Genomic DNA, 26,162 nt, shown 5'->3' with positions numbered 1-26,162 from the left:
GGCCAAGGCTACCTTTTGAGTAACACTGCTCTAGAGGAAGAATCCAACTATGATATTCCAGATCAGTGCTTGGTGAAGGATCAATTTTTATTTCCAGTAGTTAGAGACCTATACTTCTGTAAATATGCTAAAAATGAATTACTAATAAAATAAAATTTAAAAAATAAATATAAAATACAAGCCCAAAGTTTTTATTTCTAGATTTATTCAAAATTATTGTCAAATTACCATAAAGGTTTCTAACTATTTAATCCTGATTTTAATACTTATTTAGTTGTGGACCAGTATGAGTCTGCAAAACCTCACTTTGTGTAGCAATGCTCTAGGCAGAATCCTGAGGAAACATCCTTAAAGTTAAGGTCAACCAGTGAGTTAAAAAAGCTCAGCCCTGTGAAAAATTAACAACTGGAGGCAAAAATTTCTAGTTAACTGATGGAGAGGGAGTAGAAGGAAAGATTGGGCAGGGCATGAAAGTATTCTCATGTCCTTCTGAATTTCAAGAATTCACAATCCAAAAACAAAGAAAATTACCCTCTTTTCAGTCAGAGAGCATTCACATTTCATATACTTGAGGAGCCCAATCTCTTAGCTGTACAGATATACCAAATTCTGGATGGTGGGGAAAGTGGTGGAAGCAGCAATCCCCAATATGTTTCACTTAGAGCAAGACATCCTTCTCCCTACTGCTGGAATCTGGTAGATAGTCTTTCTCATTCTTTCAATTATTAATTCATTCATTACTCTGTAGTAGGCATGTACTGGTACAGGAGATAAAAAGATGAATAAGACACATGTATTATTCATGTGTCTTCAGAAGAATTCATTCTAGCATGGGAGCTTGGCATGCAAACCAATACTTGCCATACACTAGAAATGCTATAATAGAGGTATGTATGAAGGTTTCAATGTGCTGAGGGTAAAATAAAGCAATGCCTTATAAACACTATAGAACAGTGGAATGGGAAGTTGGCTAGAATAGAGAAGAAGGGGATATAAAGCAATATCAGGAAAAATAAGAGATGATGCAAAAATTAGGTCTCTAAATGAAGCTCACCAGAAGAAAGGACAAAAGGCATGGTGAAGTTTGCTTGAGAGCAGGTACATGGATATACAGCCTGAACTAGGGCAAGCGTGCTACAGATTGAGAGAAGTAACCTAAAAAATGGTAAAGAAGCAGGCTGTTAGAATTTATGAGAAACAGGATTGATTGGTAAGCAAAGGAAAGCACCTACCACGACTTCATAGTTTCTGGCTTAGGCAGAAAGTAATGAGCTATATAAAAATAGGAGGAAGAATGAATTTTAGGATTATAAAGGAAAAGGAGTGTGATTTACACATGTTAAGTCTGAGAGAAACAGACCTCTAGCATACCCCACATTCTGTGGACCATCAAGTAGGACAAGTAGATCCTAATATATGTGCCTGCAGTGAGGCCGATCTAGTACAGCCTACCAGGAGTAGAGAAGCCTGGCTCCAACTGATCAACTGAAGACCTAGAGCAATGATACAGATCAAGTGCACAATGATTAAACTGCTCTGTGATAAGAACATGGCTGCTCAGGGCTGAATCACTGTCATATAAACATTCACACACACGACACACTTTGTAATAGTATGCATGTATTTGCTAGTTCATAAAACTCAACAAGGATGTGATACCTCGCCCTCAACCTCAGCTTGAGAGATAGGAAAGAAGCAATTTACTGCCAAAAAGATAAGAGAAAAAACCCTTAATGGGGGACCCTCTGCATTCCAGAATTCCAATGGTTTTTCAAGCTGCTGTACTGTTTTCTGTCAAATAAATCACAATTTGCAGAGATCTTTGAATTCTGAATGTCTTCTCGTAGTGTCTGGAACTGGGCTAAGGTAAAGCCAGCAAGGAACAGATGGAAACTAAAATTATGGGGATTGATGACATCACACAGGCAAAGAAAGAGCCAAAGGACAGAAACTTGGAGAAAACCAACATTTAAGGGGCACATAGAGGACATAATTCAGAACATTTGGATAGAGGTAGAAGACCAGGAGAAAATGAAGTCATTATATATAACACATTCCTAGTTTTCTACTTTCCTAATTTTTTATGCCTCTCAAAACAAGAAAAGATTAGTTACGTTAGCTACTGATAAAATATAAATTGAGATTTATATATACCTCTTGAGCTTTTCTAAAACCAGACTAAGCAAAAACCAAGATTAAAACAAGATGATAGCAAAAACCAAAGACACAGATATGAACCATGATAACAAAATTAAAATTTTTAGAAACAAATCTAACTTGAAAGTCTTGCCTTTCCCCAAATTATGGTTTCTGAACTATTTCTATTTAAAAATAAATTCAAAGTTAATATCTTACACCCTAAATAAATCTGGGTTTTAGCAATTGCCTTCTCCTGAGGCAAACCAAGAACTGTCATTTAATATCTAGAATTAAGCTCATTTTCATCAAAAGATATAGTGATATAATAAAATTCATATAAATAACTTTTTCCAATTCTCTCAACACTTAAACAGATTGAAAAATATGGTTTATCTTTACTCCTTAATAAAGTAAGCCATACCTTTATGTTGGCTAGCATCTGCATCAAAGTTCATCTGTCCTTCTAGATGATTCTGTTCATTATCATATGAATGCCTAGCATGAGGATCATTATGAAGAATATTAGGCTGGAGGTCCCTCTGTTCTCCCAACAAAATACTAAGTAGCTGAGAACATAAAACAAATCCGATTGCTGATCCACAAAGGAAGGTTAAAAAATTCAGCCAAGATTTAGAGGCCATTTCCCGAAAATGTATTTCTGTAAGAAAAAAATTAGCAGGATGTTATAAATTATAAAGCAATATAAATACCAAGAGTAAGGACTGATAACTTTTAGCTATACTGGGAAGTTAATTCCTTTCATGCAGGAGAACATATCTAAGAGCATTTAACTTTTGTCCCTCTATTTGCTGCGAAAACACACAGTATGGACAATTCAGTAAAATAAATGAGTAGCAACTAGGAGGATCACTGCTGGGGTGGGGCACAGGCAAATATGTCAGTATTTACACACAGAATTTCCTGTTCTTCTAGCCAGGATCCTGCATGGACCCAAGCCTGCTTGCCACGTTCTTTTTCTTTCTTTGCTATCAAAATACTTATATTTACCCTTTTTCTCTTTTGGTAGTAATCATTACCTACTCTCATCAGGGGTCAGCAAACATTTTCTGTAAAGAATTAGAAATAAAATACATCAGGCTTTGTGGACCACAAATAGTGTCTTGTATATTCTTTTTCTTGCTTTTTATTAAAACAATCTTTTAAAGATGTAAGAAGAATTCTTAGCTTGTAGAAGGCTAGAGTCAGCACTGTTTCGGGATCCGCAGGGCCAAACCTATCTGCCACCTGTTTTTGTAAGTGAAGCTTTACTTGAATACACCCAGTGTTGACTATGGCTGCTTTTGCACTACAACAGCAGAGTTGAGTACCTGCAACAGTGGCAGTATGTCCCGCAAAGCCTCATCTATCCCTTTAAAAGAAAAGTTTGCCAACTCCTCGCCCTAATACCCAGGCTTCACTGCAGTGGTGAATGCAGCTGCCACCTGCTCACCATCTTTCATTGTTATCCCACTGGACTGCAAGACCTCGAACAGCATCTATATATCACTAGGATTAAGTAGGATGCCTGGGACAGTGGCTGCTCGACAAATGCCTGTTGAACTGCCTGACAACGAAACAGGCCCTTCATAAGGGTTTGCTAATAATTACTACATGGTGAACTTATAAATTCCTATGAAATTCTTATGAGAATAGTCCTAATTCTACAGTTTCCAACTCCCCAAGATAATTTTTAAATGTTTGCTAAGCATCTACCACATGCCAGATGCAGTCCATACTTTATCTCGCTTGAAAAAAATTTTAATTTCATTTTTCATTCTCACTATGACCATTTTGCAGATAAGAAAACAGAAATTTAAAAAAGTTAACAGATAACTTGCACAGGTTGACAAAAATCAATAAAAGTCACAATTTGAACCCACGTCTGTCTGCTTAAAAAGTCAGTTCTCTTTCCATTGCATTTCTCAAACTCTTTACCCAATCACCACTAACAGCACAGGACAATGGACATGTATAGTGAAGGTAGGGGTTTGGGAGATATGACCGTCAAAATAAAAACTGCTTTGAAATATTTTGTAAAAACAAATAAACAAACCAATGATCACCACTAGAACAACAAAACAACTTCATGTGGTTATATTTCCAGAATGGCTAGGTTCTTTAAAACCAACCATCCAGCTGAGTACAACCAGAAAAACTGAACAAAATGTAAAAATATATATGTTTGGAGACACTGGTAAGATATCAAGGCAGTGAGAATTGAGGGGAGGGGGGACAAGCTCTGGATAAAGAAAGAAGTCAGGAAAGGTGGGCTGGACATTTGGCACAGCTTCATTCCTCGAGACAGCTACTGATTCTGACAGAGAAAACAGGAGCTGACGCAAAGAAGCTAAGAAAAAAAACAAGAGTCCAGCATCTGTCTCGGAGAAGAGGTCTTGGAAAACAGCCAGGCTTTTATCTGGACCCTCAAAGGCTACAATCTAGGAATAAGGAAGGAGCAGAAATTAGACCAACCTTCACAAGGACTGAAGCCCAAGTTGGAACCATCTTAACCACTGACTGATGAGGGTGATCTACCCCTAGCCTAACTGCAAAAATAAAGTTTCCTGGATAAATATAAAATTATGGAGAACCTCAAATTATTATTATAATTTTTTTGGTAGTGATAATGTCCAACACAATAAAAAATAATCAGGTATCAAAATTAAAAGTCTGACTGAAAACAGAGAAAAGAGTAGAAAATAGAAACTGACCCACAGGAGACTTAGATAAGAGATTTTCCTACTAATAACTTTAGTTAGTCAATAAGTTCAATGACAAGATTAAGATATAAGGTATAGGGCTTCCCTGGTGGTGCAGTGGTTGAGAGTCCGCCTGCCGATGCGGGGGACATGGGTTCATGCCCCAGTCTGGGAGGATCCCACATGCCGCGGAGCGGCTGGGCCCGTGAGCCATGGCCGCTGAGCCTGCGCGTCCGGAGCCTGTGCTCTGCAATGGCAGAGGCCACAACGGTGAGAGGCCTGCATACCACAAAAAAAAAAAAAAAAAGATATAGGGTATAGAATAGACATAGGTGAAGAGGAAAATTAATAAACTGAAAGCCAGGTCAGAAGAAATTACACAGAATGAAGTACAAAAAGACATAAGGATGGTAAATAAAAAATTGAGCGAAAGAAACATAAGGAATAGAGTGAAAAGGTCTAACATATGTGTTAATTGGAATCTTTGAAGAAAAAGAGACATATGATTGAGGAGAACCAGTATGTGAAGAAATAATGACCGAACATTTTCCAAAACTGACAAAAGACTACCAACTATCGATTCAGGAGGCTCTATGAAACACAAAAAAATTTAAAAACTAAAAAAAAAAAAAGAAAGAAAAGAAAATGATACCAAGAAACACTACAGTGAAACTGCCAAAAACCAAAGACAAAGAAAGCATTCTATATCCAGCAAAAATTGCATTCAAAAATAAATCTGAAAAAAATTTTTCAAAAAACAAAATCTGAATGAATTCATAATAAGCAGGTCTACTCTAAAAGAAATACTAAAAGGAGGGACTTCTCTGGTGGTGCAGTGGTTAAGAATCCACCTGCCAATGCAGGGGACACAGATTTGAGCCCTGGTCTGGGAAGATCCCACATGCCGCGGAGCAACTTAAGCCCGTGTGCCACAACTACTGAGCCTGTGCTCTAGAGCCTGTGAGCCACAACTACTGAGTCTGTGTGCCAAAACTACTGAAACCTGCGCACCTAGAGCCCATGCTCCACAACAAGAAAAGCCACTGCAATGAGAAGCCCGCGCACTGCAACGAAGAGTAGCCCCTGCTCGCCGCAACTAGAGAAAGCCCGTGCACAGCCAAGAAGACCCAATGCAGTCATAAATAAATAAATAAATTTAAAAAAATACTAAAACAAGTTCTTCAGGCAGAAGGAAAAGAATTCCATGAAAATTCAGAGATGTAAAAAGGAAGGGTGAGCTATAAAAAGCTTATGTATATAAATAAATACAAATGAACACAGGATACATAAAACATTAAAAAGTTCCCACAAGGTATTATTACTATTATCATTAAAATAAATGACAAAACTGGCACAAAAAGTATGAGAAGGATACAAAGAGTTTAAGTGTTCTAAAATCATTTTTTTGTGTAAAAATACTAATATCAGACTTTAAGACACTAGGAGGGCTTCCCTGGTGGCACAGTGGTTAAGAATCCTCCTGCCAATGCAGGGGACACAGGTTCGAGCCCCGGTCTGGGAAGGTCCCACATGCCGTGGAGCAACTAAGCCCGTGTGCCACAACTACTGAGCCTGTGCACCTAGAGCCCGTGCTCCACAACAAGAGAAGCTACTGCAATGAGAAACCTGCGCATCGCAACGAAGAGTAGCTCCTGCTCGCTGCAACTAGAGAAAGCCCGTGCGCAGCAGCAAAGACCCAAAGCAGCCAAAAATAAAATAAATTAATTAATTAAATTTTAAAAAAGACACTAGGAATGTATACTATAATCGCTGATGTAATCATTAAAAAGGTAAAAATATATAAGTAAAACTCTAATAGAAAAAATTAAATGATAAAATAATACAAGTATTTTCAAGGCAGAAAAAAGGGAGAAATGGATAAAAAAATACGTGGGACAAACAGGAAACAAAGTTATATGATTAACTAAATACAAATTTATCCGCAATAGCATTAACTATAAAAAGACTAAAAATTTGATTTAAAAGATACAGATTACCAGCCAGACTAGAGAAAAAATAAACCCAAGTATACGCTGCTTACAAGAGACATACATCAAATATATTCAGAAAGTTAAGATAAAAGGATGGAAAGAGATACGTCATCCAAACACTTATAAAAAGAAAGTATGTTAAAATCAGACAAAACAAATGAGTAGTGGTTACCTGGTTTGCTGTTTTCATGGCATTCATTAAACTCTGCATTTATGATTTACACACTTTTCTGTATTAACATTTACTTTAGTAAAAGCTTTATATAAAAATACTTTCATATGACCTTTTATTTTATCCCATTTAATACACATTTAATATATGTATATTTGACATAAAAATATTTATTCCAAAATCTGTAAGTAAATTTGGCATGCCATGGAACTATATACCATGCTTATCCTGTATCTTGTATCTCAGGCCCTCTCTCTTGAATAGCAATTCCAGTTTGAGAAGAATGACCCTAAGGGGAAGTGGAAAGCAAAGCTGCTCAACACCAGAGATGCAAATTACCAATGTGAAACCAGCAGGCACTTGTTTACTTCTTTTGCTCTATCTTTACTATAACTTCAAGTTTAGAAAGGTAGGCCTTCATGGGCAAAGAGTATATATGTCCTGCTCAACTCCCCCATTCAATTTCCCAGAGGAAAAGCAGAAACAAGTTTACCAAGTCTTTCTGCTGTTTTCCCTGAGGGGCAGTGTCCTCAAATTCTCCCTCCCACTGTCTTCTTTTCCCCATTCAAACTGCCCTTTAACAAAATCCTTATAATTCAAAAGGTGTAATCTACAATCCCAGAAAAATATCCTTCCTGCTTTAAGTGCTTCTTCTGAAACTCTAAAATTCTCCAGATTATTTGAAGCCCAGTTCATTAGACCTTGCTCTAGCCAAAATATTGGTCTGAGATTACATTCAAAAAGCCAAAGAGGGGCTTCCCTGGTGGTGCAGTGGTTGAGAGTCTGCCTGCTGATGCAGGGGACACGGGTTCGTGCCCCAGTCCGGGAGGATCCCACATGCCGCGGAGTGGCTGGGCCCGTGAGCCATGGCCGCTGAGCCTGCGCATCCGGAGCCTGTGCTCCGCAGCGGGAGAGGCCACAACAGTGAGAGGCCCGCGTACCGCAAAAAAAAAAAAAAAAAAAGCCAAAGAGAACTATTTAACTATCTTTTTGCTATTATGTGAGCTCTCCCTTTAACTGGAGTGTACATTATTAAGACTTGATACAACTGAGGTCAGTGATTTCAAAGAATCATGAATTGAAAACATGAAGCTGAGAAGTAAGTGAAAGGCATCACAACTCCAAATTTCTTATGGTAATTAAAGAAAGACTGGCAGAGTAAGATTGAAGCCGTAAACCCAAAGGAAAGCTATTAAGGTAACATTAGCAGGCACTTAAGAAACTGAGAAGTCAACTAGGAGCCACAATGCAAGCAATCCCCCACGTCTTGTAATTCTCCCACTGACACTCTGCCTTCTAACACACTAGTTTTGATTTTTTATTCTTTTTGTACTGGCTGTGACTTTCCTTACCTTAACACCAGATATAATCACGTTACAGTCTCAAAAGGGCACAAATCCATCTGAAATTTCCACTCCTGGTACTGGAAAGCAATAGTCACAGTGGCGTTCAGTACTACTCAGACAGAAAGCACTGTGACTGAGAACAGGAAGTAAGGACTGTAGGGCCTGAGAAAATTTTTATTTCCATCACCACAGTGAATATCTGAAGTGAAGGAAGTGCTGATCAAGCTCCAGTAACCATGAATACTAACCTGCTACCCAGCCATTTTCCAAGAAGATACTGAGCTTCAGAACAAGCCTACTTCTGCAGCATGGAGGTTTTATTATTTGTAGATGGATAGGGTTTTCTTAGCTGAGGTAGCACTTTTTTAAAAAGACACCTGTTCTGGGGTAAGTGGAGGGAAAACTGACTTCTTGATTTTACAAAATCTGTTAACTTTAAAATATTTTGTGATGCTGTTCGATGCCTGTCATACTCTTACCCCTTCCGGTCCAGAGAATTCTCAGGCAGCATGTGCTGGCTTATCCCTGTTGCTTTTACCCCATCTCCTTCCAATTTCAAGGGCTCCTGCCTTATGACTAAATTTCTGTATACCTCCATTTTTCTTTCTTATTCCTGGCATAAAAGAGCTACCTCATGTGAGTGGAATGCCCCACTCAGATTTTTGGCAAAAATCATCACCCCCACCTCTTCAGATTCTTAACACAAGAGTCTAAAGTAGACCAGATTGGACAAGACATTGCTTAACAACACCGCACATTACAAGGGCTTCAATATATATTAATTAGAATTGAATGCAGGGAAGTTATCAATGCCACCTGTTTTCCAAACCTGATGCATAATCAGAATCATTTGAAGAGATTTTAAAACTACAGATTTCAGATGCAAAAGTGCTGGGAAAACTAAAATTTATATTTTAATTTTTAAGGAACACCTTTGTGATATTCATTGGTTAAAAAAAAAAAAAATCAAGCAAATACAGAACTATATGAAGAAGAAAGAAACCACCCCAAATCCCATCACTCAGAAACAACTATCATTAACATCTGGTGAGTATCATTACAAATATGAATAACATCTTTATGAATAACAGAGATAGAAGGGAGGGTAATTATACCTAACATTTGGGCCCTGTACTAATAAGAGCATGGATTACTTGTAACCCATAAACTAGGGACTATTAATCCCACTTTATAGATGAACTCAGACTCAGAGGGCTTAGTAAGCTTCCCAAGGTCACACCAGCAATCTGAATCAAGAATTCAGATTCTTAACCACTGTGCTATCGTTTTACAGAATTGGGATTATATTAGTCATGCTACTTTAAAGATTTAACATAGTAAATTAGATTTATTTGAATTTATAGAAAAAGGAAAATTAAGTGAATCTAAATTAACTTTGAACATCAGCTAATAAACATTTAGAATGTGAACCCCCTCCTCTAAACAATCCCTCTAAAGGATTATGAAAAACATAAAGCAATCAGAGGCCTTATTTCTTTATTACATATTTCAAATTTAGACAGTACCTATTGATTTCTTGCTTTGAGAATGTGTAAATCAGCATATATATACATACTCCCACAACAATCAATTTTTGTGAACTTTTATTCTGTAAAATTTACATAGTTTATGTTCTGTAAATTACACTGTAATTCCTATGACTGCTTGATCTTGAATATATTTTAAATTGGACTCTATGCTCATTAATAGTTCTTTTATCACAGCTGCTCTAAATGTGAGTTCTTTATTAATGTCGTGTTTTTGTTGGCTGGATTTCAGCAAGTAATTTTTGTAATGGTGCTCATTGGTGCTATATTCTAAATTCTTGCAGGCTGGAGAATGTTTACTACTGCCTTTATACCTGAAGCACAACTTGACCTAGTACAATCTCTCTTCTTCTTAAAACTCTAAAAATTACTCAGCGTCTTCCCACACTGGTGCCAGAGACTTTGAGGGTAGACTGATCTTTTATCCTTGTATATAGATAAATGCTCCTCTTCTCTTACGGTTGGTTTTCAGTCACTCACTGGTCACTAACATCCTCTCACCAAGACTTTAATGCCCTTTATTACACGAGCAAATCCTTCCTCCAGTTTTTTAGGCTTTCAGAAAGTCAGTGGAATTCACAATAAAGTCCTAGGCTTTCAGTGTTTTTTGTTTGTTTTTTAAATTTTAGTACTTTATACCATATCCTGCCAGGGTTGTCAGTCTAGATTGTAATCTGTTCTGGATTATCATATTTGTTATATTTACATATTCAAAATATATTTCTCTCTTCAAATCACATTAAAATGATGTTCAAAAACGTTTTTCCCCGAAGACTTTCCTTATAAAATTGGGATGAATGTTATATAGTGATACAACTTATAAATGCTTACAAATACACTGCATATGAGGCATTATGTTTGAAACTTTTATATGTTTTCTCTGATCCTCACAATTGGATATAAAGTAGGAGGAATCAGTCAACCTGAATTCAAGACATCATACAGCTACTGAAATCAAGATTCTATAGTACTGGTGGAGGGAGTGACTCATGGATCAATGGAGTAGACTAGAGAACCAGAAACAGACCACTTAAATAGCTCCACTGATTTCTGACAAAGGTACAAAAGCAACTGAGTGGAGGAAAGATAAACTTTTTGATAAATGGTGCTGGACATCCCTAAGCAAAAAAATAAACCCTGACCCGAGTCTCACATCTTATATAAAAGTTAAATCAAAATGGATCACTGACTTAAATGTAAAACATGCAACTATAAAATTTTTAGGAAAAAGGAAGGAGAAAAATCTTCAAGATTGAGAGGTAGGCAAAGAGTTCTTAGACTTGACTCCAAAAGCACAATTCATAAAAGGGTAAAATTGATAAACTGGACCTCATCAAAATTAAAAACTTTTGCTCTGTGAAAGACCCTACTAAAAGAATGAAAAGACAAGCTACAAACTGGAAGAAAATATCTGTAAACCACATACCTAACAAAGAACTAGTATTTAGAATATATTAAAAACTCCCAAAACTAAACAGAAAAAAATAAACAATCCAATTAGAAAATAGGCAAAAGACATGAACAAATATTTCACTGAAGAGGATGTACAGATGACAAGCATATGAGAAAATGTTCAACTTCATTTACCATTAGGAAAAATGCAAATTAAAACCACAATGAGATATCTCTACTTACCCATAAGGATGGCTAAAATAAAAAACAGTGATACCACCAAATGCTGGTGATGTGGAAAAACTAGATCACTATATATTACTGATGGGAATGTAAAAGGATGTCCAGCCAGTACAGATCAAAGGTAACTATGCAGAGAAAAATATGTTCTGACCCATGAAACAAACCCAGCTTGTTATCAAGGTAAACTATTCACCCTGACAAAATGGGAAAACAGCCAAACAAATTTGAATGATATGCCTCCAACCTGGTGAAGCCCCCCTACTGCCTAGAGTCTTAAAATAAAAAATCATTAAAAAATCAAAGTTCCTACTTGCAGCTGTCCAAGGTCCCAGCTCCCCAATTTACCTCTCTCAGGTAGCTAACTGACTAGACAGAAACTGTCAGCCAGCAGCAGCATAGATCTCTAGCTCAAAATTTAAAGGGAAGATCCAAATGGTGCATAAAACAATTATCTATCCATCTAGGTAATAAAAGAGATTTTCAACTACACGATTTTAAAACAAGGTTACCTAGGATTGATTCTATTAAAAAATGAACAAGCAGTGGGCTTCCCTGGTGGTGCAGTGGTTGAGGATTCGCCTGCTGATGCAGGGGGCGCGCGTTCGTGCCCCAGTCCGGGAGGATCCCACGTGCTGTGGAGCGGCTGGGCCCGTGAGCCATGACCGCTTGGCCTGCGCGTCCGGAGCCTGTGCTCCGCAGCGGGAGAGGCCACAGCGTACCGCAAAAAAACAAAACAAAACAAAACAAAACAAAAAATGAACAAGCAGAAATACATGGAACCTACATAAAAACCTTGTAGTGGGAAACAAAATTAAGCATAGGATGCAAAAGACAAGGGAAAAGCACAGACCTGAATACTTACTCCATAGGAAAGAAAATCTTAAACTACATAGGACTATTTTGTAGTCTTTTAGAAACTAAAGGGATTAGAGCAATTATGCAGGAAATGATAGCTATGAAAGACAGGCAATGGAGAGCCAACACAGAAATAACTTATTTCTCAAAAGAGAATAGAACAAATGAAATAGAAAAAAAAAAGTCAAAGATATAAAAGAAAATGCACTGAAATGGAGGCCATGCATCAAAATATTTAAAGGTCTCACATATAATCAAGAAGAACCTTGGTTAAGAGATCCTGAACTTGGGGTGGGGGGAGGTTGTTGTTGTTGTTGGGATGAATTAGGAGACTGGGATTGACATATATACACTAATATGTATAAAACAGATAACTAATAAGAACCTGCTGTATAAAAAATAAATAAAATTAAATTTAAAAAGTTAAATTAAAAAAGAAAAAAAAAGAGATCCTGAACTTCACTTAAAAAAAAAACCTCTATAAGTATCCAGGGAAAAATAAGCAAGTCAAAGGGAAAAATTAGGCAGAACTACAAGGGAAAAATTATTAGGCAGCTTTCTCCTGTGTTATTATATGTCAAAAGAAATGCTGCAAAAACCCAAGTTTTTGAGGGGGACAACATTCCCATAGACTTAAAGATTCAGCAAGTTGTCATTCAAGAATCCATGTAACAGGAAGACATTCTCAAATATGCAAAGGACTCAGTACCCACATACCCTTGATACATTACCTACTTAAAGGTAATGAGAGTTACCAGCTGAGAGTAAAATCCAAATTAAAACAAAAACAAAAACCCAAATTCACAAATGAAGAAATCACACAATGAAAGGGTTAGCATTAATAGAAGGTTGTAATCCTTTCCAATATAACACTGTGGAGTGGTAATGATGAAACAAAGCAGAAATATTATTATCCTAGAAAGAAAAGCTACATGAGATAAAGTGATAATAGTAATTTAACTGTAAGACACGTAGGCAGAAAGGGCATATCATGTGAATAAAAATGGAGCGGGGAGGGGTAGGAGAGAATGTGCTAACAAGTATGTACTCTAATTTCATTAGAGGGGTAACTCAGAGTTTTTTTTTTAAGCTTAATTTAAGCTTTAATTTAATTTAATTTAATTTAATTTAATTCATTGCAGCACTATTTACAATAGCCAGGTCATGGAAGCAACCTAAATGCCCATCGACAGACGAATGGATAAAGAAGTTGTGGTACATATATACAATGGACTATTACTCAGCCATAAAAAGGAACGAAATTGAGTCATTTGTTGAGACATGGACAGATCTAGAGACTGTCATACAGAGTGAAGTAAGTCAGAAAGAGAAAAACAAATATCTTATATTAATGCATGTATGTGGAACCTAGAAAAATGGTACAGATGAACCGGTTTGCAGGGCAGAAGTTGAGACATAGATGTAGAGAACAAATGTATGGACACCAAGGGGGAAAGCCGTGGGGGGGTGGGGATGGTGGTGTGCTGAATTGGCGATTGGGATTGACATGTATACACTGATGTGTATAAAACTGATGACTAATAAGAACCTGCTGTATAAAAAAAAAATTAAATTAAATTTAAAAATTAAAAAAAAACTTCATACACACAAAAGTATAACAATAAACCCCCATATATCCATCACACAACTGAATTATAACTTTAAAATTTGCTACATTACTTTATTATTTCTTCAATTGATGACAGTATTTTAATGCAAATCCCAGACATCAAGTCATCTCACCTCTATGTACGTCTATACACCTCTTCGAAAATATGGACATTTTTTTTACAAGCCAAAATGCCCTTATCAAATGCCTAACAAAATTATCAATGCCTAACAAAATTAACAATAATTCTTTGGACTTATCCAACTCAAGTATGTAATCAAATTTTCCCAACTGTCTTCTATAATCAAATTGCCTCAATTAGCTCACAAATGTCTTTTCACATTTGGTTCGTGCAAATCAGGATTCAAACTATATCCAAATTCACAGATGAAATGAAAAAAAAGAGAGCATTTTATATAATAACTATTAAACATGAAAACCTAAATGAAAACCACATTTCTCTAAAAAAACAAATAATCAAAGCTGACTCAAGATATAAAACCTAAATGAACCAAAAAACCAGAGAAGAAATAAAGAATGTTGTCAAACAGCCAGACTTCAAAGAGGTCCAGGTTTTTCCTGGACGAAATACTTCAGTCTTTCAAAAAACATAATTATTATACTACATAAATCATTCTGGAAAATTAAGTAGCAGAACTTAACCAATTCTTCTTTTATGTAAAAGGTTGGATACTGATATCTGACAAGGAGAGACCAAAAATAAAATAGAAAACCTCAGTCCAATCTTACCCCCAAATAATACATTATTACAGGAAATGCAGCCCAAACATTAGTAGTTATCTTAAGTTGGGTTCCCAGGAAGCAAACTCTGAGATGACACATTTGTGCAAATGTGATTTATTAGAAAGTATTTCTGGGAGAAACTTGTAGGGAAGTAGCACAGGGAAGGGTAGGAAGTCAAGAAAGGGTAAGATACCAAGCAAAGTCCATGGAGGGTAATTTTAGCTTAATCCCTCAAGGTAGTTCTAGAGGCAGTGTAGGCCACACCTCAGAGTTGTACCCACACAGTCAATCACTGGTTAAGGGCTATCCGTAGGAAACAAATTCCCCAGACAATTCCAGAGCCTGTACATTGGCAAAACAGGATCTGGCAGTTTGAGGGCAGCCCTACAACAAAGCCTGTGAAGAGGAAGGAGATAAAGGCCTATGGACAGAGTATTAGCATCATCTGTTACAGTGATTGTTGCACAGGTAAAGTTAAAAACCAATTGGTTTGTTTTGCATTATGAAATCCCCAAAAAAGGTTAGGCAATGAATCATTCCAGTTCAACCATCATACAGGACTACTGTAATAAGGAGGACTTACTGAGGACTACTGGTAATAAGCCCTAAAAACATGTACAGAGATTTCAATTATTTTTTTAATATCTACTCTAAAATATAAATAGCCAGGTAAGAATCACCAGATATTTTAAAGAAAGCCTCTAATATGAAAGAAAAAGATCAACATAGTCAAATTTAATGTAACTTTAAAGAGACCATGTAATGAGATGAAAACTTAAAGAAAAACCCTCAAAACTATCACTAATATCCTGAAAGATAAAAGTCGTGCCATCGTATTCTTTTTACCGTACGCGGGCCTCTCACTGCTGTGGCCTCTCCTGTTGTGGAGCACAGGCTACGGACGCACAGGCTCAGCGGCCATGGCTCACGGGCCCAGCCGCTCCACGGCATGTGGGATCTTCCCGGACCGAGGCACGAACCCGTGTTCCCTGCATCGGCAGGCGGACTCTCAACCACTGCGCCACCAGGGAAGCCCCATGGTGGGAATATTTAAAAAAAACAAACAGAATTACAGTTTGAGATTTACGCAACTTGATTTTAACTTGACTGTGAGGTTTTACGAAATCTTTGGAAGGTGATACTGATTGAGCACCTTTCAATGTGTCAAATACTGTCCTAGGAACTAAGGATATGGTCATTGGTATATTTTCTCCTGTTTACAGGATATAAACTCCCAGAAGACAAAAAATAGTTTCCTACCTCTGAGTTCTTGACCATGATGCTTTTCACAAGACATTGGTACAGTAAGTATCAGCTGGCTTGAAATAAGAGTGCAAAGCATCTCCTATTCATGCCCCAAGTCCCCAAACCTGATTATATTTCCACATCTATTTTACACTCTGTAAACACTTTTCTCCCTCCATTCCTTGATCATTCTCCCTTGGGCTCAACTCTCTTACCTCTGTTTCCCAACTTAATAAAGGCTTCACATAGCAGTCTTGTTTAAAGGAAATACTTTCCAATGCCACAGGATCAAGTCCATACTGCTTACTTGGTAAACAAGATCTAGCTCTAGTTTACCTTCCTGCACTCTTGATACTCCCCATCCATAAAGCCTATACTGAGCCATTCTCCAAATCTGCCATGGCCTTTCATATGGATGACTTTGGCCATTCTATTCTTTCTGCTTGGAGTGCCCTCCTCAGTTATGTCTACTGGATAAATGCATAATTATCTTTCATGGTTACCTTAGTTTCAGTACTTTTCATAATCAGTCTTCCCCATCACCCATGATCAAATTAACTGCTTTCCCATCAAATATTTTCTTGTTCCTTCATTCACATCTCCTACTATGTACTTATCACACTTCATCATAGTAGGTATGTACATATCTATTTCCCCCTAGGCTATAAGTTCCTCAAGAACAACAGCTATAACTCTTTTATCTCTATCTCTCCAGCAACTAACACATTGCCTGGCTTGTAAAATGCATTCAAATGTTTTGTTTTAAGTGTGTGTATGTGGGGGGCACAGATGAAATTATTTTTTCCAAATAGGTATCTTTATCTACACTGCCTAATTTACTGAATAAAAAATCATATGGTCCCATCATTTGACACATTTATACACTTATATAACCCAGTCATAAACTAGATATATAACATGAACTATATGTACTATTTCCTTTGATGTGTATTCAACTCATACAAATTATAACAGAAGTACATATTAATTCAGAGACAGAAAGACTAAAAGTATTTTCTATTAGTAATTTATTAAAACTACAGAAATAGAAAATATTAACACACAGCCTTCACCTAATGACCCTGAAGTATTTTATGAGCATTACAGTTACACAACCTCAGTACTAGAAAGGACCTTGGAATTTTATGGATCCTGAAAAAGTATGTAAGGATTAGAAACAAATAAACCTTCCAAAAATTATGTAACACCTCAAAACCAAGTTGTATTAAGTCTCAAACTATAACTCTGTTTTTAAAACTATTCCCACAATTTCCGATTCAGAAGATCAAAAGTGAGAATACCTTTTTGTTACTTTTCAATGAGAACATTAATATGTCTTGCATCCTCAGTAGAAATTAGAGAAGACACAAACAGAATGACATCCCATGTTCATGGACTGGAAGATTTAATATTGTTAAGATGTCAACACTACTTAAAGTGATCTACGAATTCAATGCAATTTGTATCAAAATCCGATGACTTTTTTTTTTTGAAGAAATAGAAATATCCATCATAAAATTCATATGGGATTTCAAGGTACCTCAAGGAGCCAAAACAATTTTAGAAAAGAAGAGTAAAACTGGAGGACTCACACTTCCTAATTTCAAAACTTACTATAAAAGCTACAGTGATCAAAACAGGGTGACACTGGCACAAAGACTGACATATAGCTCAATGGAATAGAACAGAGTACACAGAAATAAATCCTTGCATGCATGGTCAAAAGATTTTTGACAAGGGGGCCAAGCCCATTCAATGGACAAAGGACAGTCTTTTTAACAAAAGGTAATGAGAAAACTGGATATCCACATGCTCAAGAATGAAGCTGGACCCTTACCTAACACCATATACAAAAATTAACTCAAAATGGATCAAAGACCTAAGCTAAAACCTAAATGTATAAAACTCTTAGAAGTAAACATAAAACAAAAGCTTCCCAACATGGAGTTGGCAATGATTTCTTGGATATGACACCAAAAGCACATGCAACAAAAGAAAAGATACTCAAACTTGGCTTTATAAAACTTTAAAAACCTGTACATTAAAAGACATTATCAACAGAGTAAAAAGGCAACCCACAGAATGGGAGAACATATTTGCAAACCATGCATCTAGTAGGGGATTAATATCCAGAATATATACAGAACTCCTAAAACTTAACAATAACAACACAAACCCAACCCAAAAATGGGCAAAGGACTTGAACAGACACTTCTCCAAAGAAGATATACACATGGCCAATAGGCATGAACATGTTGAGTATGAAAAAAATGCTCAACATCACTTATCATTAGGAAAATGCTAACCAAAACCACAATGAGATACCACCTCACATCCATTAAGGATAGCTACTATCAAAAAACCCCAGAAGGGGCTTCCCTGGTGGTGCAATGGTTGAGAGTCCGCCTGCCGATGCAGGGGACACGGGTTCGTGCCCTGGTCCAGAAAGATCCCACATGCCGTGGAGTGGCTGGGCCCATGAGCCATGGCCGCTGAGCCTGCGTGTCCAGAGCCTGTGCTCTGCCATGGGAGAAGCCACAGCAGTGAGAGGCCCGCGTACCGCAAAAAACAAACAAAAAACAAAACAAAACAAAAAGAACCCCAGAAAACAAGTGTTGGTGAGGATGTGGAGAAATGGAAACACTTGTGCACTTCTAGTGGGAATGTAAAATAGTACAGCAACGGTGGGAAACAGCATGGCAGTTCCACAAAAAAATTAAAAATAGAATTACCACATGATCCAGCAATTCCACTTCTGGGTAGATGGCCAAAAGAATTGAAAGCAGGGTCTCAAAGAGATATCTGTACACCCATTTGTATAGGAACATTGCTCACAATAGCTAAAATGTGGAAGCAACCCAAGTGTTCATCAATGATTGATGAATATGCAAAATGTGTTATATACAAGATGGAATATTATTCAGCCTTTAAAAGTAAGGAAAATTTAACATATGCGACAACATGGATGAACCTTGAGCACATTATGCTAAGTGAAATAAGCCAGTCACAAAAACACAAATACTATATACAGTAAGTCCCCTACATATGAACGAGTTCCGTTCCGAGAGCTCGTTCATAAGTCCAATTTGTTTGTAAGTTCAACAAAGTTAGCCTAGGTAACACAATTGGTTATATAGTACTGTACTGTAATAGGTTTATAATACTTTTCACACAAATAATACATAAAAAACAAACACACACACAAAATAAACATTTTTAATCTTACAGTACAGTACCTTGAAAAGTACAGTAGTACAGTACAACAGCTGGCATACAGGGGCTGGCATCGAGTGAACAGGCAAGGAGAGCTACTGACTGGAGGAGGGAGAGGAGGTGGGAGATAGTAGAGCTGAAGGATCGTCAGCAACAGGAAGGAGATGGAGGGCAAGCTGCAATTTCACTCACGCCTGACGCTGATGGCCCGGGTTCTGGCTCCTTGCTGGATTCAATTCTGTCTACCCTCTTGATAAAACGGATCCAGTGATGTCTGGGTAGTGGTTCTTTTTTTCTTGTCATATATGACACGGTAGCACTGGACTGCATTCTGAACAGCTGCTGCAACCTTCGTGTACCGTTCTACGTTCGGGTCCTGTGCCTCAAAAACTAACAGTGCCTCCTCAAATAAAGAAAATCCCCTTGCCATTTCCTGCAGAGTGAGTCTCTTCGGTTCTTCAGTTACTTCTTCCCCTTGTCTCACTTCATCTTTTCTCTGGGCCTCCAATTCCATCAGGTCTTCATTAGTAAGCACCTTGTGCTGCACAGCAAGTTCCATCATTATTGCTTGGTGCTTCTTAGCAGTACCAGCTACATCACCACTGCTTTTACTCTTGCTTCTGGACATCCTGGGCTTGAAATAAAGATACTGTACTATGGTACTCTATACAGTACTGTAAAGTACACAAAAGTACAACCACTTGTAGAGGATGCATGCATGTAACAATGTACGCCAGACACGTGAACATACATTATGTGATTGGACGTGCAAACACGTTTGCATCTTTGAAAGTTCGAAACTTGATGGTTCGTATGTAGGGGACTTACTGTAATTTCACTTATATGAGATATTTAGCTAAAGTCATAAAGTGATTTATGATTTCCTGGGACTAGAGGGAGAGGGGAATGGGGAGTTATTATTTAATGGGTGTAGAGTTTCAGCTTTACAAGATGAGAAGAATTCTGGAGGAAGATGGTGGTCATGACTGCACAATATAAACGTACTTAATACCACTGAACTGTACACTTAAAAATCGTTAAGATGGTATATTTTGTGTATTTTACAATATAAAAATTGGAAAAAAAATCAATGATAAAGATGTAGATTTGCTCCAAATTAATCTATATGTATCTATCTATATAAAATGTCATCCCAACTAAAATAAGTAACTTGGTAAAATGTAACTAAAAAGTTTGAAAAAATAAACATGAGCGTATACCTGGGAAATTCCTGAAAGGGGTGTAGGGGTGGACTAAGCCTAGGCAGACCTACTTAAGATATACAATTTTTAAAAATTAAATAATGTGGTAAAAATTATGGTAAATGTTGTTTGGAAAAATAAACATGTGAGTAAAACGTGCTATAGTAATTAAAACAATTTGATATTCAGGCTGAACAGGCATATCAGTGTACCTGTGAATCGGAAAAAATTTTTTTAAACACTTTTATTAATTCATACTAAAGATATATTGCTGAGAAACTTTTTTTTTTCTCTACAACCAGACTGTTAGAATTATTTGAAAGTGTATCAGTGAGACTGGAACACCCCACTCTGACATGTATGATGAATCGCTAATCAGAAACAACTTCAATTTCCAACCCAGAGCTTCAGATAAGTGTTTCCCAGACACAACATTCCACATTTATCTTAACTTTGTAGTCTTCAAGGAAACAGGACATTTAAGTCTACTTCTCAGCCCAGGCCTGATGTTAATTAACCCGATTCACAGTCTTGCTGTACTTTAAACCTATCAAATGTTGTTTCATTTAAATTCTGTCTAAACTCCACCCTTCTCCAGAATCCTATAATAACCCTGTCCCCTCTGGCAGTTCCTCTGGTGTGTGATCTCCCTCACAGCAGCAAGTTAATTAACTTAACTTTGTTAGCCTAAAGATGTATATCCCTGGTGGTCTTCATCAGATCGAAATAGTCTGTTTAAAAAAAAAAAAAGTACATATGGAAATTTAATACATAATACACATAGCATTTCAAATCAAGAAAAAAATGGCTTATTCAAGAAATGATATTGAAATAACCTTCTGGGAAAAAGATAAAAAGCAACCATCTGGATCCCTACCTTTCTCTTTAAAATTCCAAATGTTTCTAAGATTTCAATATTTTAAAAAAATGAAATTAAAAAAAAAACTAGAAGAAAACATCTCTTTACATCTTTACATCATGAACTGAGATCTTTTCAAAACTCAAAAGGTATAACTATGGTAAAACTGTATGAGGTTATGCATTAAATTTCTGGCAGTGAAATTGCTGGTTCAAAGGTATGTTTCTGTATAAAATGTTAAAAAAAATCTGTACAGCAAAAAATAACAAAAAGTATCATAAAGAAAAAGAGAAAAGGCCAACCTAATATAAAAACAGTTAAAGAAAATAAAGGATTTGAAGGAAAAGAAAAAAAATGGTCAAGAATGTTCACATTTCACTCATATTACAGAAATGTAAACCTCAAATGCAGAGATACTATTTTTTTTTTTAATTTTATTTTTAATTTATTTATTTTTTTATTTTTGGCTGCGTTGGGTCTTCGTTGCTGTATGCGGGCTTCCTCTGGTTGCAGAGAGTGGGGGCTACTCTTCCTTGCGGTGCGCAGGTTCTCATTGCAGTGGCTTCTCCTGTTGTGGAGCACGGGCTCTAGGTGCGCGGGCTTCAGTAGTTGTGGCACGCGGGCTCCGTAGTTGTGGCTCGCGGGCTCCAGAGCGCAGGCTCAGCAGCTGTGGCACATGGGCTTAGTTGCTCCGCGGCATGTGGGATCCTCCCAGACCAGGGCTCGAACCCTTGTTCTCTGCATTGGCAGGCGGATTCTTAACCACTGAGCCACCAGGGAAGCCCAGAGATACTATTTTTAACCTATCACAGCGGCAAAAAACGTTAAGTTCAGTAACAGCCAGTACTGACTTAGATATGAGAGAAAACTGGCGCTCATTCGTTGTTTCTCAGAATGTACATATTTACTGTCTTTTGGAAGGGCAGTTTGGCAACATCTTTAAAATTTTTCAAGTATGCCTTGACCCATCATTTCATGATCAGAAATTTCTCTTATGGACACAAACACAGAACTGTGCAAAGATGTTCATGGCAGCCATTGCCACAGATGTCTGTTAATGAGGAACAAGTTAAAAAAAAAATATGGTACATCCATACCACAGAATATGCTATAGATGTTAAAAACAATGATCTATATGAACTAATAAGGAAAATCTTTGCACATTTGGCAGGTTATGACTTTTTGTTAATAAGGTGTAGTGGCTACTTTTAAAATGAGAAATGTAAGGAACAAACAAACCCTAACTGAAACCGTAGATTAAATATGTATACATATATATATATACACACACACACACACACGTATATGTATGCATATACGCATACGCATACACACACACACACACACACACACACACACACACACACACACACAAAGAGTATGTTTTCATGCCCATCTCTACCCCAGGTTCTCACCAAAGGTAACTACAGTTGACCCTTGAACAACATGGGTTTGAACTGCTCAGGTTCACTTATATGCAGATATTTTTCAATAAATATACTGGAAAACTTTTTTGAGATTTGTGACAATTTGAAAAAAACTCGTAGATGAACCATGTAGGTTAGAAATATTGAAAAAATTAATAAAAAGGTATGTCATGAATACATAAAATACATATGATACTAGCCTATCCTTACATAGGCATAAGGTGAGTGATATTTAACACAGAATTAATAATGTATTAGTTTTCCTGTTTTATAACTTTTTGTGTGTGTGTGTGGTACGCGGGCCTCTCACTGCTGCGGCCTCTCCCGCTGCGGAGCACAGGCTCTGGACACACAGGCTCAGCGGCCATGGCTCACAGGCCCAGCCGCTCCGCAGCACGTGGGATCCTCCTGGACCGGGGCACGAACCCGTGTCCCCTGCATCGGCAGGAGGACCCTCAACCACTGCGCCACCAGGGAAGCCCTATAACTTTGTTTTCAAAGAATTACATTACCTTACAGGTATGGTATGCCCCCCCTCTGTCTCTCCCTCCATTATAATTTATGCTTCAGCAATTCTGAACTATTTACAGTTCAACAAATATCTCAATGCAGTGAGTTGCTCTACTCTTACTGTCTTTTCTGTCTATACAACATCCCCTTCCCTCCACCGTCCATACCCCAACCTCTGTAAATCCCATTAAGCCAGTGTTTCTTAACCATGGCATAAATGACATCATGAGCTGGATAATTCTCTGTTTGGAGGCTGTCCTGTTCACTGTGAGATGTTTAGCAGCATCCCTGGCCTCTACTCACTAGATGCCAGTAACACTCCCCCTAGTTGTGACCCAAAATGTCTTCAGACACTGCCAAATGAATGCATAAAATATATGTAGATTATATACTAGTGTATCGTTACAATCGCAACTGGGTGACTGAAGTAACTAGAGAAGGAAGAAAAAAGCTTACTTTTCACTACAATCCTGTGTGTTTTAAATTTCGTACCTCTTCTAACCTTTCCACTGCTACCACCCTAATCCAAGCCACCTTTCCCCCTTCCTCTTACTCTCCCACTTTTTCTCTCCCAACTACTGCAACAGCCTCCTAATCAACTTTTCCCTTTCTTCATCCTTGGCTTCTTCAATCCATTTTTACCAGTCGTTTTAAAAGTTAAATCAGATCATGCCACTCATTTGCTCAAAACCCTCCAGTGTCTTCCCAATGTCACTCAGAGACATAACCAAAACCTTAAGATGAACCTCACACAGTATGCAATCCTACCCTCCACACTCCTCTCTTGCTGATCTCTCCTTCTAGTATTTGGTTTTTGTAGGTCAAAAAGGAACAAACAGCAATTTCAAAAACTGAACCTATTACTATCTGTTCCCTTGCTGTGTTCTAACTTTGGACTCTTTGCTGTTCTTCAAACACATGAGGGTCCTTACACTTGCTGTTCTCTGTTGGGAACACAACTCACCCAGATACTCACATGGCTCACTCCCCAACTCCTTCAGGTCTTTACTTCTCAGGGGGTCTTCCCTGGCCACCCTATTCCTACTCACAGCACCTATTAACATCTAATATATTACATATTTTACTTACTCATCTTGTCTATTGTCTCTTTTCTCCATCTTGATCAGTGGTTCTCAAACCTGAGTGTACATCAGAATCACCTGAAAGGCTTGTTAAAAGAGTTTCCGAATCAAGAAGTCTGGGGAATAGAGCCTGAAAATTTGCATTCCTGACAAGTTCTCAGATGATGCTGAGGTTCCAGGGACCACATTTTGAGAACCAATGTTTTAGAATGTAAGCTCCATGAGAAGAGAGATTTTTGTTCACCTATTCACTGCTTTACCTCTATGACCTGGCACATGGTAGGCAGTGAGATAGGTAAATGAATTTACTCTGTTCCCAAGGCACCCTCTGATTTGGTCTGCTATATGGTGCTAAAATTTTACTGAATACTGTAAAAGATAAATTACATGACTGTAATGAGTTAAACTGTGTCTCCCAAAAAGACTGGGGTTGAAGTCCTAACCCCAGGAGCTATGGATGTGATCGTATTTGGAAATAAGGCATTTGGAGAGGTAATCAAATTAAGATTAGGTCAGCAGGGTGGCCCCTAATTCAATATGACTGACGTGCTTACAAAAAGGGGAGAACACCATACTAAGACAGAGACACACAGGGAGAATGCCATGTGACAACAGAGGCAGAGACTGGTGTGATATAACTTTAAACCAAGGAACGCCAGTGACACATGAAGCTAAGAGGCACGGAACAGATTCTTCCCTAGAAGGTAGAGCATGGCCCTGTCAACATCTTGGTTTCAGACTTCCAACCTCCGAAACTGTGAAACAATAAATTTCCGTTGTTTTAAATCACTCAGTTTGCTGTATTTTGTTATAGCAGTCCTAGGAAACTAACACAATGACCAAAAATGCAAATGACTACACCAAGCTGTATAATTTCAAGTCTCCCTATTATCCAACTTGCACCAATTTGTTTTAATATATAGTTTTCATTGTGAACTAATCAGACTTCCTGTTCAGAATCTCCCCAATTTAATGCCGCCTCTCTCTGCCCTCCATGTGTCCCTTCAATGTGCAAGGCAGCTCACACTACAGGTTCTAGATAATGTACTCAGATTTTCTTTTTGGTTTCTCCTACCTTCCTATGGGCTACCCCATTTCACATACAACAGCTTTTTATTTTTTTCTTCAAGGGACACTACTTATTTTCACATATTATAGATTTTGGCATGTATTTTCCCATAGGACATCTGAATTAGTTATAAACTGAAAATTTAAATACACATTCGATACACATTTAGACTTCAAAATAAAATGCTAACTTCTCTTTTATGGAACAATTCTCCATTTTTTCCCCCTTATTCTAAAAGAATGGCCTTAATCCCACTTAGGTTTGGGTAAAAGAATTTTGCCATATTCTTTCCACCTTGCTGTGGTTTGTACAATAGCCTCTTTACTCAAATCTCAACAAATCTTCTAAAAGTAACATGGTTGTACTGGGAAGCTTAAAATTTTAAGTGAATCTGAATGAAATTTCAGCATCAAGTTGTCCATTTTCCATTTACTGTTTGTTTACAGGTGCACTGTCACAAGAATTCCAATCAATGATTTCTTCATACAGAAACTCTACTTTAAATTACCATGGTTTATAAAGTAAGCTGTATAATGCAATTTTTATCTTAGTGAGCACAAGTCAATATACAAATAGTATATAGCATATACCTAAATGACACACTTTTCTATTTCTATGACTAGGTGATCATTAATTGATATGTACTCCTAAATGACTTTGTGATAAAATTCTAATAATTCCTGGATACTGAATTTACTCAGGAATATAGACTAGTATAATCTATACCCCAAAAAAACCATATTTAAGAAAAATACCTATCTTTAAATGGGTAGTAACCACAAAATATTTTTAAAATGCTGAACCCTAACTAAAAAGAT

The 26,162-nt window shown here is 37.3% G+C and overlaps 1 protein-coding gene across 9 annotated transcripts in view; it reads right to left on the bottom strand.

Moving 5' to 3' along the window:
• The window catches only part of C1GALT1 (core 1 synthase, glycoprotein-N-acetylgalactosamine 3-beta-galactosyltransferase 1), a 144,215-nt gene that overhangs the window by 116,350 nt on the left and 1,703 nt on the right, over positions 1–26,162 (bottom strand). For 4 of the 9 annotated variants that reach the window (XR_016394213.1, XR_016394214.1, XM_089917042.1 and 1 more), the window contains exons 2-3: positions 12,039–12,215; positions 2,561–2,797 (exon numbers count right to left, since the gene is read on the bottom strand). Coding sequence is in view for 7 of the 9 variants with exons in the window: in XM_089917042.1 (XP_089773168.1) it covers positions 2,561–2,797; positions 12,039–12,215 (414 nt within the window). In the remaining 2 variants the exon portion in view is untranslated. Of the gene's footprint in view, positions 1–2,560; positions 2,798–12,038; positions 22,308–26,162 lie in introns of all 9 variants that reach the window. The other 5 variants (XM_089917044.1, XM_089917045.1, XM_089917043.1 and 2 more) reach the window with 2 other exon arrangements.

The sequence above is a fragment of the Delphinapterus leucas genome, chromosome 9 (assembly GCF_059928025.1).
Source record: "Delphinapterus leucas isolate spDelLeu-1000000601 "Yukka" chromosome 9, BTC_Dleu_Yukka2, whole genome shotgun sequence".
NCBI lineage: Eukaryota > Metazoa > Chordata > Mammalia > Artiodactyla > Monodontidae > Delphinapterus > Delphinapterus leucas.
Note: the sequence above shows the minus strand (reverse complement) of the source record. Positions and strands in the feature narration are given on the sequence as shown.